The sequence below is a fragment of the Geotrypetes seraphini genome, chromosome 2 (assembly GCF_902459505.1).
Source record: "Geotrypetes seraphini chromosome 2, aGeoSer1.1, whole genome shotgun sequence".
Classification (NCBI taxonomy): Eukaryota; Metazoa; Chordata; class Amphibia; order Gymnophiona; family Dermophiidae; genus Geotrypetes; species Geotrypetes seraphini.
This window is the reverse complement of record NC_047085.1, coordinates 422,030,467-422,043,706: the sequence shown is the minus strand read 5'-3', so window position 1 is coordinate 422,043,706 and position 13,240 is coordinate 422,030,467. Positions and strand designations below refer to the sequence as shown.

The 13,240-nt window shown below is 39.9% G+C and overlaps 2 protein-coding genes across 12 annotated transcripts in view; one reads left to right on the top strand and one right to left on the bottom strand.

Moving 5' to 3' along the window:
- The window catches only part of AKAP9 (A-kinase anchoring protein 9), a 409,648-nt gene extending 404,177 nt beyond the window's left edge, over positions 1–5,471 (top strand). For all 8 annotated transcript variants that reach the window (XM_033931174.1, XM_033931171.1, XM_033931173.1 and 5 more), the window contains 2 exons: positions 360–487; positions 4,464–5,471. In XM_033931174.1, coding sequence (XP_033787065.1) covers positions 360–487; positions 4,464–4,513 — 178 coding nt within the window. In that variant the 3' untranslated portion in view covers positions 4,514–5,471. The remainder of the gene's footprint in view (positions 1–359; positions 488–4,463) is intronic.
- Positions 5,472–11,100: 5,629 nt separating this feature from the next.
- The window catches only part of LOC117354169 (lanosterol 14-alpha demethylase), a 69,157-nt gene continuing 67,017 nt past the window's right edge, over positions 11,101–13,240 (bottom strand). For all 4 annotated transcript variants that reach the window (XM_033931160.1, XM_033931162.1, XM_033931163.1 and 1 more), the window contains exon 10: positions 11,101–11,655. In XM_033931160.1, the coding sequence (XP_033787051.1) occupies positions 11,462–11,655 (194 nt within the window). In that variant the 3' untranslated portion in view covers positions 11,101–11,461. The remainder of the gene's footprint in view (positions 11,656–13,240) is intronic.

Here is a 13,240-nt window from a genome sequence, read left to right as displayed (position 1 = left end):
TGGAAAGAATAAAAAGAGATTGCACCCTGCAGACAGCATGTGCTGTGTAAGTAGTGGAATTCTGGCTCCTGTAAATTGAATTTGAGACACTTATATACTTCCCAGTCACCCAGAATAACACCCTTTGCTGTCTTTTTTTAAATTACTTTACAGCTGCTATTAAATATCCCCTTTCTCATCCAGCTCTTTGCCAAGAACATGGCTTGTAGACACACTGCCCACTCAATTTAAGAAGAAAAATTAGTTAGTCTAGTCCTCAGCTGTACACCCTGGTTAACTTTTGGATGCATTGCTTTGTTTTCTCTGCTAAAGCCTTCAATTGTATAAGTATCTTTATGATTTTTTTTTTTCCTTCTTAGGTATCAGATTATTCCAGCTGATCTAGGCCCATGTTCTCACCTGCAAAATTATGATCCTGACAGAGCTTTAACAGATTATATAAATCGGCTGGAGGCACTGCAGCGACGACTCGGAAGTGTACATTCTGGTATGACTTGACTGCATGTTTCACACACCCAAATGCAGATATTTCACAATTAGTGTGAAGTCTGCAATTAAAATACAGTGTGTTGTCTTGATGGCTGACCTAGTAGTATACAAGAAAAATATTGACTGAGCATTTAAAATCTGATTTTAATCAATGCTTCTGGCACAACTAAACCATACATTTCTAAGCAAATAACATTTTCCTCCTCTTCTACAAAGCCACGTGGTAACGGCCCCGAAGCCCATAGAGATTTAAAGGGCTTCAGGGCTGTTGCCGCGCAGCTTTGTAGAAGGGAGGATTAGTTTCAGCCTTTTAATCTATAAATCTTAGGTGCTGTGTTAGCATTCTATACCTTCCTTGTGGACTACAAGGTGAATCACTCTTTTTATCAGGAATTAGGCAACAAAATAGAGAATGAAAGTAATCAAGAATATGAATTTATTCTTGCTATACATACATTTAAGTACTAAAATAAAGCTAATGGTAAGAATTTCAGACCAATCATTATACAAAAAACATGATTTCCAGTTTCCTCCCATAGCGTATTTCGAAAGGGAATGGCAACTGAGTTCTACTTTCTCTGCTACTTCATTATATTATGTCCTGTTATCCCAATTGCACTTTTTGGGCATCCTTTGTATTTTGATTTCAGATCTCAACTGCTTGGCTTCTAAAGACAGAACAATTCTATCTGGCAATGTTGGGTCATCAGCATGACTTACCTGCCCCGAGTCAGGCACTATAAAACAGGGCCTGGCTTAGATGCTTCAGTGGACTTTTGTTTCATAATTAGTTTCTAACTTGTCCCATATAGATAGCCAGACACAAATTTTGTGTATGTTGCTGACTATTGAAAACTAGTAAGTAGCCATGAGCTTCTCATCCATTTCAGTACAACCATCAGACTAACTAAACTCAAAAAATCATTTTTCCATATAAATTTGTTATTTTTCAAATGGCTCTAAGAAAAGGAAGATAATGTTATTATCTTAAAAACTTGTAGGTTCTTTGCAAATTCAAATTCCTGACTTGAACAAAAGATTTGAATTTCATTTGATATGTTTTAGTAAAAAAAAAAAGGTTGGCTTTTTCCCCAGGGTAAAGATTAGATGATACCACTTCCTTCATGTTGACCAAAGACAGAGATGGGCTTTCTCCTCCAAGATTGAACTCTTCACCTCATTTTGGTGTGAGTAGCCTGCCTGCATCATGCTTTTGCACCCTACCAGATCTGGAGGCTGGAGCACAGGTTGCCCTATCACTGAGACATGGGACTTGTCATTTTACATACTTGGCCTAGCTCTAAAAAAATGACATTGTCAGACAGTATTTTGGTGTTAATCATGGGGAAAATGGCAAAAGCCTTGTGCCTGGGGAAGGAAGATGGTTAGGATACACTGAAAGGAAAGACAAATCATAGTGCTAGATTTTCCTGTCCTAGTGGCTCCATGGCAACCAGGTTTTCAGAATGTCAACAATGAATACGCATGTAATAAATCTGTATGTGATGAGTCTATTTATTTGGGTTGTGGTTGTTTTTTTTAATTGTAAAACCCCATGGTTTAATCTGTGAGGAATAAAGTGATAAAATAAAAATTAAATCTCATGCATATTTTAAAATGTCATGAATATCTTGAAAATCCAGCTGACTGTGGATATGTAAATCAACTTGCTCTAGGAAACAAAGGGAATCTCTCAAAATATACTTTTGCTCTCAGAAGACTTTATAAGTATGCATTTTATTGAGTCTCCCTTTGCCTTATCTTCTATAGGAAAAAAGAGCAGGGGAAGGAAGATATGATAGAGATACACTTCTCCCTCCGTATTCGCTGTGATAGGGGATTAACAGAACTGCAAATAATTTTTTCATATCTTATTCGCTGTTTTCTATTTAAAACTATCATGAATATGGTGAAACCGTGAATAACATGGTGGGAGACCTGGCTTGTTCCTGAAGGAGAGGCAAAACACGGTGAAGAAAGTGTTGGGAATCAGCTATTTTTTCCATAAACGCTTGGAATCAGCGATTTCTCTATGCAAATTGATGTAATTTTGGGGGAGGAGCCAGCAAGCTAAAAACCGTGAATAATCGAAATCGCGAATACGGAGGGAGAAGTGCATTTAAATACCTAAATGGCATAAATGTGCATTAAGCGAGTCTCTTTCATTTGAAAGGAAGCTCCGGAATGAGAGGGCATAGGATAAGTTTAAAGGTGATAGGCTCAGGAGTAATCTAAAAAAAATGCTTTTTTACAGCAAGGGGAGGTGGTAGAGACAAAGACTGTGTCTGAATTCATGAAATCCTGGGACAGGCACATAGGATCTCTTAGTGAGAGGAAGAGATACTGGATGCTGTGGATGAGCTATTTGGCCTTTAACTACTGTCATATTTCTTTGTTTCTGTGTTTCAAATAAGAGCTCTGTGCCCCTTCTGTTTTTGTTTTCCCGTTGTGTAAATTGTGAACCCTAAAGCCAAGCTCAACCATTTCTCCTATATGATTTTCTCACTCCTTTCCCAGTTCCTTCTGTACACTCTGATTCTTGCACATTGTCACAGTCGTGGTATTATTGATTATTATTGTTTACTTATGTACCGAAGTAATTTTTTGTAATCTGTGCTTCTCATCTTCAGATGATCTTTTAACTTGGGGCTGTGTTGTTTTTTGACCCTCTGTCATGATTCTCTCTTCTTCCTTTGGTTTTGTAGGCATCTGTTTCTAATTCGTTCATAGTTGCTGGGCTGTATGTACACGCATTCTGAGATATTGACTTGCTATGTCAATTATTATTATGATTTCTGAATTCAGTTCTATTATCAAGAACATTTAGTCAGATTTCAATTAGTTACACATAGGGCTCCTTTTACGAAGCCGCGTTAGCAGTTTTAGCACACGCAGCTTTTTAGCGCGCTAAAACCCGCACTACGCGGCTAGAACTAACACCAGCTCAATGCTGGCATTAGCGTCTAGCGCGGCCAGCAGTTTAGCACGCGCTATTACACACGTTAAACCGCTAACATGGCTTCGTAAAAGGAGCCCATAGTAACACAGTAAATGTCGGCAGAAAAAAAACTCTCATTGTCCATCCAGTCTGCCCAACAAGATGACCAGAATTTCACCCACCACTCTATGTAGGCCCGGGTCTCCCATGTTTAAATGCTGGTTGTAAAGTCACCACTATGCCAGCTATGATTCGTATGTGGTGTATTGCTGGCAATGTTCAACTTTCTAGTCAAGATGCCTTCCCCTCCCTCCAAAGCAGCACAGTTCCCCCACTCGCAGTATGTGACAAGTTTCCAAGTTTATTATGGAATTTACTATTCCATTTACATTCTAAATTGAGGGGAGGATGTGAGAATCAAGACAGGATTGTGAGGAGAGGTGGGAGAACTACAAAACTACAAAGTTTGGATAGAAAGTGGGGAATGGGAAAGCATAAGGGAGGTGGCTCTGCTTCTTGACCAGCAAGCGAGGTTGGAGACTAGGGGAACTAAGATGAAACTAACTACAGTATAAGCATCCGAAAATAAGGACTTTGAGGTCTGATTTAAATTTGGATAAAGAAATTTGAAGCATGAGGGAAGTTAGAAGCAAGTTCCAAAGTTTGGGTCCTTGGACTGCAAAAATGGTGCTATGGGTAGTTGTCTCTATAACTATCTTCCTGTTACAACTCTTTGGTGGGATAATCTCCTTCCCTCAGTTTTACATCCAGGCTAAAACGATAAAACTTTTTAGGACTCTTTCTCGTACACTTCACCTAACTTTCTTCTTCCACTATTTCTCTAATTGTGTAACTTTGTTTTTGACATAGGTTCAGATGTGCGAGTTCCATGAATAAAATTGCCCATTTCAACCCTTTTGTAATAGTAGCTGGTCGTGTTAATAGTGTTACTAGCTTTGAGCTGTGGCTTATAAATATTGTGGAGGACAGTGATCAGTTTCTGCATTTATTTTCATCATTGTTTTTTCTCTTATAGGGTCAACCACATCCACATCTACTCATTCGCACTATGGCACGAGAAGATAATGCCCTTTCAACATGTACAGTGAATTACCTTTTGTAAATCCATGCTGCTTATGTGCTTTTGTGGTTACATGTATATTGTGGGGCCAACATGAATACAGTGCTATGACTGTATGCAGTTCCCTTGCAAGCAATCCAAGCAGACTGGAGTTTATGGACTGTACAGTATCTGAGCTTTTCTTGTGTTCATACAAAATCAACCATTAAATTACGTGTACATTTGTGGAATGCTAATTTAAAAGATTAAATTATAATTGTGTATTTATCAAAGGGTGAAAGGATAAAACTTTTATGTATTATTGGATTGCTGAGTGCATTCTTCAGTTCTCAGAGGTCTCCATTTGAGACGACTGAAAGTACACTACTGTGTTCTAATATATTTGCTACTGGCATTGAGGACAGAACATATCACTTGTAGAGACCTATTTTTGTAATGGTAGAAGTTTTGGATTTTATGGGTATTTTGTCAAGGTACTGAAATAAAAATTAGTTCATCATTTTATCAATTTTACTAGTTGGACTGCTAAAACTGTTTCCAAAGCAAAGTTTGCACCTTGTAGTAGATGCAGAGTTCTGATGGCTATATAGCAATGAGTTTGTACAAGGTTGATACATTTCATACACCAAAAATGGGTTTGGTTTATGTCAGTTTCCTGTTTTACACCTATATAACTGCAGTTTACTTAATAAATACTCAGAAATCACATTCACCAACAAAACTTTGAATCCTTGTAAAACTGACATTGAATTTTTGGTCAAAGCTACTCTAAAATAGTATAATTTCCTTTAAATCTTGTATATTCACTTTATGAAAATAGTGGTTTACTACTTGATGATATGGTCATGGTTTATTAAACCTGATAAACCACTTTTATGCACAGAGCTGTGTACAATGCAAAGTTTAATCTAATGTAATAGAAAAGTCTTTTGTAAAGTTCAGTTATTAAAAGAAAAAAATCTCTGCTTGTGCTGGTCTCTGAGAGTGTGGCACAGTGGTTAAAGCTACAGCCTCAGCACCCTGGGGTTGTGGGTTCAAATCCACGCTACTCCTTGTGACCCTGGGCAAGTCACTTAATCCCCCTCATTGCCCCAGGTACATTAGCTATATTGTGAGCCCATCAGGACAGACAGGAAAAATGCTTGAGTACCTGAATAAACTCATGTAAAATGTTCTGAGTAGAGAATGACACGGTGACAAAATTCATCACCGTCCCCGTGGATAACCGCGGGAAACCATCTTCATGTTATTCTTTAAGGAGAGAGGGAAGAATCAGAGTATAATTGGGCACAACCACTGACCCGCAAGCTTTGCTTTGAAGAATGCTAGTGTAGAAGGACTGAGGTTGAAATAGACACTAGAAAATGACATGGGATTATTTCCCGCGGTTATCCGCGGGGACAGGAACAGTGATGAATTTTGTCACCATGTCATTCTCTAGTTCTGAGCTCTCCTGGGAGAACGGTATAGAAAATTGAATAAATAAAAAAAATAAATACACTACAGACTTCTAAAACAGCTGCTGATTAATGCAGATTCCCTTAAGGGAATGTTGTCACTTCACATTGAGCTTCCCACGTATTCCCAACAAAATCTGAAACATTTTAATAGTCTGTTGTAAGGGTGTTTCTAAATGAATATAATTATGAGAAGTATCCCTCAAAGCAAAAATTTTAGTCATTTAAATAAATAAAATAAAAAAGACAGGTTGGGGTAACCCAATAGGCCAGTAACAGTGCATCCATTATAAAATTATATTTAGAGTCCAGTTCCTGGTCTATTTGTTTTTCGGTGATTTGTGTGTGAAGTCTCTTAAGGAGTTGCGTCCCAGGCTCTTAGAGTAATAGCTGAGCACAAGTTTACACTTAAATCTGTCAGGTTCTTTGGAACCAGAGGCTGAGAACCAGAAAAAAAAAATAAAAGGTTCAAACCCCATTGCTGCTGCTTGTGATCTTGGGCAAATCACGTAATCCTTTAATGCTTCAGGTACAAATATAGACTGTAAATCCTCCAGGGATAGGGAAATACCTAGTGTGCCTGAATTTAACTCACCATGAGCTGATACTGAAAAGGTGTAAGCTAAATCCAAATAAATAAATGAAATATTCCTTGGTTATGGGACTTTTGTAACATAAGAATCCTTGAGAGCCAAATTTTGTTTTTATAGTGTGAAATGTTCAAAGTCATATTTTAGTTCTCTGGTACAACAGCTTTTTCAAATCGATAATATATCTGCCTATCAACCAGTTTCTAATCCAGTTCACCGCTTTGGGCCCTAACTTCAGTCCGTCAAGTTTATTCAAGAGCTTCCTATGAGGAACCATGTCAAAGGCTTTAATGAAACCTAAGTAAATTACATCTAGTACATGTCCGCGATCCAATTCTCTGATCGCCCTGTCAAAGAATTAATTCAGATTTGTTTGGCACAACTGATCTTTAGTAAAGTCATGTTGTCTCAGATCTTGTAATTCATTAGCTATTAAGAAATTCACTATCCTTTCCTACAGCAACACTTAGGGCTCCTTTTATCAAGCTGCACTAGCGGGGTTAACACGTGTGACGTTTCATGACGCGTTAACCCCCGCGCTGGCCTAAAAAGGTGGTGTTAGCGGCTAGCGGTTTAGCGTGCGGTATTATATACGTTAAACCGCTAGCACGGCTTGATAAAAGGAGCCCTTAGTGCTACCTGATTTTGCAATCTCTGTCTGTCCTAAAAAGATTATAGCCTGGTTATGTTTGCTTCCCAGCCATGGTAATCACTGAACTACATCACTGTGGTAGCAACACTATCCCAAGTCTGCCTCGAACATCAGGGCTTACAGACTGTGAGCATTTGTGGTCATTGCTTTCCAGCTGCCATTCCGTGGCAGTCTCATTTGTTGCATTGCTCTGAAGTGTATTGCTAATATTGTTTTCATTGCAATCTTTACTGCCACCATATCTTGTCTTTTGCTGCGGGTCACCACCAGAAGTGACCTGCATACATATGCCACTCCCACCTTCTAGTTTAAATGCCTAGAAACATATTATCCGAATTTCTCAGTTAGGATTATTTTTCCTGCCACATAGGAGATGCAGCCTAGAGAATGACACGCAGGAACTCAATTTTCCTGTCCTGTCAGTTGTGAATTTTGGCACTGTCCCTATAAGCTCTGCTTTAACTGCACAAGCCTTGACTATTTATGATTTTAAAGCATTTGAGGCTTGTGCAGATGAGACAGAGCTTACAGAAATGGGCCAGAGACAGGAAAAGAACTCACGGATGAGAAGGGAAAATGGAACAGGGAAACATTTGTCCCCGTGTCATTCTCTAGTGCAGCCCATCATTACAATATAGTCTCTTGTTTTTCCATGTATTATTACCCCATCCAACAGTGGCCAAAACAGATCACAAGTACCTGGCAAAAACACAAAAAGAGTGTGGTGCAGTGGTTAAAGCTACAGCCTCAGCACCCTGAGATTGTAGATTCAAACCCACGCTGTTCCTTGTGACCCCTGGGCAAGTCATAGTCCCTCTCATTGCCTCAGGTATATTAGATAGATTGTGAGCCTGCCAGGACAGACAGGGAAAAATGCTTGAGTACCCAAATAAACTCATGTAAACTGTTTTGAGCTCCCCTGGGATAATGGTATAGAAAATTGAATAAATAAATAGCAATATCCCATGCTATTGCTCCCAGTGCAAGCAGTGGCTTCCCCAGCATCTTTCTCAATAGCAGACTTTGGACGATGACTCCTCTTCCCCCAAACCTTTTTTTAAACCTAGATATGATAGGTTCAGCGGATGGCCACTAGGATGATCTCGGGGCTCAAGAGTCTCTCGTACGAAGAAAGACTAAACAAATTGCAGCTCTACACTCTAGAGGAGTGCAGGGAGAGGGGGGACATGATTGAGACATTTAAATACATTACGGGACGTGTCGAGGTGGAAGAAGACATCTTCTTTCTCAGGGGACCCTCGGTCACAAGGGGGCATCCATTCAAACTCAGAGGAGGGAAATTCGATAGTGACATAAGGAAGTATTTCTTCACAGAAAGGGTTGTAGATCACTGGAACAAGCTTCCAGAGCAGGTGATCAAGGCCACCAGCGTTATTGACTTTAAGAATAAATGGGATGCCCTAGTAGGATCCTTACGAGGGTCGAGTTAAGGAACTAGGTCATTAGTACTCAGACTTAATGGGGTGGGTCAGTAGAGTGGGCAGACTTGATGGGCTATAGCCCTTTTCTGCCGTCATCTTTCTATGTTTCTATGATACTCGCTGATACTATATCCTCTGGCAATGAGTTTCAGAGGTTAGTTATTCTGAGTGAACATTTTGTCTCCTGTTTTAAACGTATTTCCATGTAATTTCATTGAGTGCCCCCTGGTCTTTGCAAGGATCTGGCGAGTTAAGATCACATATAACAAAGTGGAGTTCAAGGTAGGTTACAAACAGTATTATCACTACACAAACATACATTGAAAATCAGAGCCTTCTGAAACAACAGTTTAACCCCCTTGTTTGTCCAGATGCTGGAAGGAAGCACACAAAAATTATTTATTTGTTGAAGACCAGAGCAGGAGCCAACTTCCACATCTAGGCTCCACAGAAAGCATGCACCAGACTTCCACTCTCTCTTTGAATAATGCAGACCACATCAGGATGTAAAGTCCAAACAAAATTCAACTTTACTTCTTGAAACCAGGAAGAGGCAGACTCAAACAGTGAACAGTTGCTTTTAGAACACAGTCTAACTATGTGCAGATTCTTCTTTATTCCAAGATTTTATCTTTAATTTCCAAACTCCAATTTCAGTGATCAGGAGGAGAGCTCTAACAGAAGCCAAACATCTCCTAATCCTATTGCACTGGTCAGTTGGTGGGTTCTGACCAAAAGACAAAATCTCTCACCAAATCCAGATCTTAAATCTTCTCTGGAGGTCACTGCGACAACCTTCCAGGAAGTTCAAGAACTGGCTTGGCATCTCAATGGGTTTTCTCAGTCTTCTGGAACCCAAGACCCGAGTTCTTGGCATTTCAGAGGTGCCTGCCTGCCTGCCTGAATGTAATCTGTGGCTCCCATGGAGACCCAGGTGCATGTGTTTGATTCAAACTCCCTATGTCACAAATTCACACATTCCAGTTGTCAACAATTAGCATCTATTGTTTACTATAACTATGCAACTCTAAGCTAGGGCTGCCCTTAAAACACCAATACACAGCACTGATAATTTTTACACACCAAACTGGCAGCTCTGGTCAAATGGATGTACCCCTTAACTCCTACTTCAGTGCATACTAGTTGCCCAAGGCTACAACAGGTTACAATCACCAAAACATACATACAATGTAAGATCCGGCCAAGCTAAACCTCTAACAAGACATCTGAAAAAGCCATGTTTTCAGATTTTTTTCGATTAGTGGTAGTACAAATGTCTGTAGGGTGCAAGTTCCAAGCTTTTATAGTTTGATAGTTGAAGGATTTGCAATGAGTCAACTTATATTTCACACCTTTCAAAGGACAGAAAAGATAAAATCAGAGTTGTGATGTTCAGCAGTTCTACCTAATGATTCAGTGAATCTGGTACTTTTTGCAAGAGTGAAAAATGAATTCACTTGTACCCGTTCTACACTACTCAGGATTTTGTAGACCTCAGTCATATCTCTTCTCAGTTGCCTCTTTCAAGCTGAAGAGCCCTAACCTCTTTAGCTTGTTCTCATACAAGAGTTGTTCCAACCTCTTTATCATTTTGGTCTCTCTTCTTTGAACCTCATACAGATTATATTGAAACGTTACTGTCACATGTCAGCTTACTACTCCTGGAAGAAACTGAATGCATCTGTTGTTGGTTCAGCCTCTTACTGTGGCCATTCTCTGGGATATGAAGCTTATTATATGGAGGCTGGCGATCATCTGAAGTCCTCAAAACCAATTTGTAAAATGGTAGAAAGAATAGAATATGGAGTTATTGAATCATTTTCCTAAGAATCAGACAAGGACAGATGTGAAAACTCTAGATCCCATAACATCAGCAAAGGACGCTGCACCATAGTAATATGATCAAAGTGGAGGAGATAGCCGAACAGTTAGTGAACTAGGCTGCTAAGTGCTAATAGTCAATGGAGATAACTGGCTAACCTGTGATGAACTTGGCAGTTAGCCAGCTAAGCGATATTTAACCAGCCAGGAGCCACTTCTGGACGGTTAAATAGTGCTAAATATCAAGGGGAAGTACCCTTGGCACAAACTTATCTACAATCCAAATCTGTCAGGTTAGGAATAAAGCCCCAAAACATGTAAGGTTCATAGACTGAACTGGATCTACAGTGCTTTGCTTTATAAATTAAATTCTCAAGTCTATCAACTTCATGTAGAAAAAAAACTTGAAGAATTCTAACAGGATTAGACACTTTGGGATCCTTTTACAAAGGCGCGTTAGGGCCTTTAACGCGTGGAATAGCGTGCGTTAGTCGCTACCGCCTCCTTTTAAGCAGGCGGTAATTTTCAGCTAGCGCCCTTACTGTTTTACAGTCTGTAGCTTTACCTCACATTTTGCAAAAAACAGAAGCCAAATTATTTGACATATTACTGGGTATAGCAAATATTAACAAACAAAAAATAATTCAGTTTTGTCAGAATGTGCCTGGTGGAATGCTGTTTAGTAAGAAAATATGAAAAAGGTAGCTGCTTTTAAAATGCACATTTTAAAAAGGTCTGGAGGCCTCTAGATGTTTATTGTCAGACTTCTGTATAATTTAACAGTATTTTAGCCATTGTGGGAAATGGTATAATTGTTCACACACATATGTTTACATAATTATTCAATAAAAATATTGAACTATAACTAACTGCATTCACTCTGAAACACAAAAGACAGGAGGTGCCGAGTTCATTCTGCATGTCAGATTGAAATTTTTCATAGGAAACTGTTCATCTTTAAAGAGACAAAACATCAGATTCATAGGTACTGTCATTTTGCATCGGAAGTCCAAGATCTCCTGTTATATCTGATAATGGGATTATTTGGAGTATGGATCATGGTTGTGTAATTAATTGTAGGGAAGTATCCATCAATAAGGTCAAACTCAAATAAACGAAGCAAGGTAGACCAAATTGTCTTAATCTGAACATAAGCAAAGTTTTCACCAATACACCGATGACGACCTAGAAAATATGGAAGAAAAAAAAATAGCTGTAATCTTTCGCATATATAAACAGATTCACTAAAACATATAAGCAGATTCCACTAAAATAAACAAACAGATTCACCTTTAAAAACTCCATTGCACTCTTACTAGACCAAAAACCTACATCGGGATGTTGCCTTCATTATCTTGGACACACTGTTAAATGCTAAACTGCTTGGGGCTCCTGAGCAAAGGTACAACTGTCACCACTAAAACAAATCCTTTTTCTGACCGCAGACTGTGGACATACTGAGGCTCATTTTCAAAGCATTTAGATACACAAAGTTCCATAGGTTTCTATCTTAAGTTTCCAAGTTTATTAATTTCTTGTTAAATCTTCTAGCCCAAGTATCTAGTCGGTTACAGTAGGTTAGTAAAATAAAAGAATAAAATCTAATCTAAAACATTGAAGAGGGAAGACAGACAGACATGGCAGAAGTCCAGGAGGGAAGTTGGGGGAGGGAGGTAAAGTTACAATAAAATTTGCTGTAGAAAAGGGTATGGTTCTGTGTGTGTCTGAGGCCCAGATTCTCAAAACTTTAATGTGGTCACTAAACTGGTTTCCAACAGTTTAGCCTAAATGCATTTTAGCAGCGAATTATCAAAATGAATTATCTCAATATTTAGCGAGTTTTCTAGCAGTCTCCAACACTGCCAAGCAAATGGGCTCTTCAACATTGAAATGAGCACTCCGGTGGATTCTTAAAAATCGCCAAGCCATTCTCCAAGAGTGGCTTCAGCTTTTGACAACAAAATCAGCGACTGGTCCGTTGATGCCAGTACAGTGACAGCACTGTTAAAAGTGCATCTTGTGTGTGTGTTCTGCCACCAATCAACACACACCATTGGCAGTGGGAGAGATGCCCAACGTCATCCACCACCAACCGCCCCCCCCCCCCCAACTCCCCTTGGCAGCAGGAGAGATGTCCAATCTCTCCCGCCCAACCGACATCCACCTCAACAAACCCCCTCCCCGTGCCTCTGACAACCCCGCTTACCTCATTTTCAAATGGCTGGCTGGAGGGATGCCTTCTCCCTCTGGCCAACCGGCCCACCTCTTCAAAATGGTGGCCTTCCCCTCCCCGGTGCATCCTGGGATGCACCAGGGAGGGGTCTGAGGCTCTGATTGGCCCATGTTTTTTAAAAACCCCCTCCTATTGGTGGGCCTTATGTGTCTGGGCATCAGAGCCTTAGGCCCCTCCTCAGATGCACCACGATGCAATGGGGAGGGGTCTAAGGCTCTTATTGGCCCAGATGCATAAGGCCCCACCCATAGGAGGGGACTTAAACAACCTGGGTCAATCTGGAGCCGTCATCAACTGAGCAGAGGGAAGGAGAATGGTGGCTGTAGGCAGAAAGAGGAGGAGGAGCTGTGACTAGTGATTGCTCTTCTGAGCAAACACTAAACATAGATCCTTCCCCTTTTACCAGGGATGCTATGAACAAATAGCACAGCAGTATACAGGCATAGAAATTTTCAGCAGATTATTTTGAGGTTAACCATGCCGCGGCCATGTTCTTGCTTTAAGCTAGGCAACGCGGGACACATTGCACTGGCAAAT